Source organism: Fragaria vesca, linkage group LG3 (assembly GCF_000184155.1).
Source record: "Fragaria vesca subsp. vesca linkage group LG3, FraVesHawaii_1.0, whole genome shotgun sequence".
Classification (NCBI taxonomy): domain Eukaryota; kingdom Viridiplantae; phylum Streptophyta; class Magnoliopsida; order Rosales; family Rosaceae; genus Fragaria; species Fragaria vesca.
In genome coordinates, this window is record NC_020493.1 from 12,750,413 (window position 1) to 12,752,871 (window position 2,459).

A 2,459-nucleotide genomic window follows, 5' to 3' on the forward strand; every position below is an offset into this window, starting at 1 on the left:
ACTATCCTTCATTTTGTTTATTTCTTACTTGGAGTAAAATGGGTTCTTCTTACCCCCACTCAGTTATCAGCTTTTCACCATCCCATACAGGTACAAATCATATGGTAATTACAGATAATACTAATCAAAGTTGCAAACAGGATTGATATGTTCTGTACAAGTTACAAAAAGATTCCTATAAATCTCGTCTACCATAACGTCTCAGCCTTTGCTGAAATGATATCAACGCCTCCGCAAACTCGGCCTTCCCAAAATCAGGCCAAAGAGCTGGTACGAAGAAAAGTTCAGTGTAGGCCAACTGCCACAACAAGAAGTTACTGACTCTGAGCTCACCGCTGGTTCGGATGAGTAGATCAGGGTAAGGAAGCTCGGTACACTTAGTCTCCAGTTCCTGCTCGATGACGCTTTCATCGATATCTTCAACTTGAATGAGGCCGTCTTTTACCTTCTGAGAGATGCTTTTGCATGCTTGCACTACATCGTATTTCCCACTGTAGCTCACTGCCACAATAAGTTGGAGTCTGAAGTTGTCTTTCGTTTTCTCCTGTGCATCACTTATCAGTTTCTGTAAAGAATCTGGGAGCTTTGACGAATCCCCAATGACTGATATTCGAATGCCTTCCCTATCATAACAAAATCAGGTGCTTTCATTTATGAGTATGACCATATTGAGATCAAGTCAGCTAGATAAATATTGACAACCTCAAGCACATACAACACCAGAAACCCATACAATCAGAAACTTTGTTTTCTGGCGCATTTCAGCAGATACATCCGTCAATTAACAATTAACAACCAATACCAGGTGATTGGAAAAAGCGTCACCGGAACCAGTTCTTAGAGGAAGAAATTTTAGCACAGACCAGATAAAACTAATAGTAGGGAAGTCTTAAAGTTGACACTTGAAATAGTGAATAAGTCAATATTTATCAGCCATTTTGTTCAACCAAGCATCAATGTCAAATAGAATTAGGTTTTCCTAGTCCAATCCAATCCTTGATAGTAATCTAAATCCAATCTTGCTCATTAACCAGGGGCTACTGAAATCCTTTGCAGCATAGATAAGCAGAAATATGATACATTAAAACTAGTAGCAATTCATGCATCCAGGTTAAAGAAATTCAAAGACAATTGAGATCAAGTGGTACAAGGAAAGACAATTGATTTCTGACTTTAGAATCCCTCAAACAAACTCATCAAACACTCAACCTTCATCTACAGTATTCACAATCCAGCCGTTCTGACAAACTAACTCCAACATTCTAGTTTGATTTGTACTATCCAGCGAAGATGAAATCGAATTTGTTTGACATGGTGACCTCTTGTGTTATAGGTCCCCCTCAAGCCAAGGGAAGTTGACCTCTTGTCTAACAAGGCCATATCTTTCTTATTTAGTTAAAGAAGCCACACAGAATGGTACAAAGCTACAAACACTGAGATTAAATCAAGTTTCAATTTCTGTTAAGATTGTACCTGGCAAGATTGTTGATCTCTGACTTGATCACCCCCTCAAACAAACTCATCAAAAATTCAACCTCCATCTACACTATAACCAAACCAAATCATTCCTCACAAACACTAGTGAAAAATAAGTGCTTTTATTAAAAGCAGAAACTAAAAACCGCGCACTGACCTTTGGGCGAACCCAGTTATCATACGAAAAAGCAAAGACAGTGAGAACCCTAATCCCCCATTTCCGGCTCAAGTCAACGAGCTCCCTCAGCGCCCGGGCACCCGCCTGGTGACCCGCCCCGGACGGCAGCCCTCTCCGCCTGGCCCACCTCACGTTCCCGTCCATGATCACCGCCACGTGCCTCGGCATCGCCTCCCGCCGCAGACCCGCCGGCAACGCCTCTTCACCAGGGGCAAATCCGTCATTTAAACACTCTTTGACCTCCTGCCTCAGCGCGGTTGCGGCAGCGTTGTGGAGTGAGCTGGAGACACGCAATTGGGGTTTGGGATGGATTGAGCTGGACTGAGAGCTGAGCTGGACTGGGATAGGGAACCAGCGGAGGGATAGCATTATTATCCCGGTCAGGGATACGATTTAGGCTTCGAAAGTTTCCTGCTTGGTCCGTATCTTAGCATAGCTCTCACTTGGAGAGTGGTCCGAGTCGCTTTTCTCCCTATTCAAAAGCCATTTGAGCACCACAATATCTTCCCAAAACAAATCGGATCGGGTTATTCGTTTTATTTGGGCCTTCTTTGTTTCTAAGCCCAATTATTCAGACTTTTGAAACTTCAGTTCTTTGACTGCTTCACATAGAAATAAGGGAAAATGCCCATTTGGTCAAAAATAACAAAATTAAAAACTCCATTTCAATGAAAATCTTATCATTGTGCCCATTTCAATTATTCTTAAGAGAAAGACGTTATTACCCTATCCCTGTGTAACTAAACCCACACAAATCTCATCTCTTTCTCCATCTCTCTTATCCCGATCTGGTTCTCTCTCTCTC

General features: G+C 42.2%; 1 protein-coding gene across 1 annotated transcript; it reads right to left on the reverse strand.

Annotated features, from left to right (window-relative positions):
• Positions 1 to 175: 175 nt before the first annotated feature.
• Positions 176 to 2,023, reverse strand: LOC101301857 (dehydrodolichyl diphosphate synthase 2-like). The gene is made up of 3 exons (XM_004295706.1): positions 1,634 to 2,023; positions 1,474 to 1,541; positions 176 to 623 (listed from the first exon to the last, which is right to left on the reverse strand). Exons 1-3 carry the CDS (start codon positions 2,021 to 2,023, stop codon positions 176 to 178), a joined length of 906 nt encoding a protein of 301 aa, XP_004295754.1.
• Between the last annotated feature and the right edge of the window lie 436 nt (positions 2,024 to 2,459).

Bases quoted from the DNA above. Each gene is read 5' to 3' on its own strand.
- LOC101301857 (XM_004295706.1), bottom strand. From the start codon at position 2,023: ATGCTATCCCTCCGCTGGTTCCCTATCCCAGTCCAGCTCAGCTCTCAG. The intron at 1,542-1,633 runs GTCAGTGCGCGG...GTTATAGTGTAG, and splicing joins ATAACTGGGTTCGCCCAAAG to ATGGAGGTTGAATTTTTGAT. The intron at 624-1,473 runs GTACAATCTTAA...TTGTTATGATAG, and splicing joins GAGATCAACAATCTTGCCAG to GGAAGGCATTCGAATATCAG.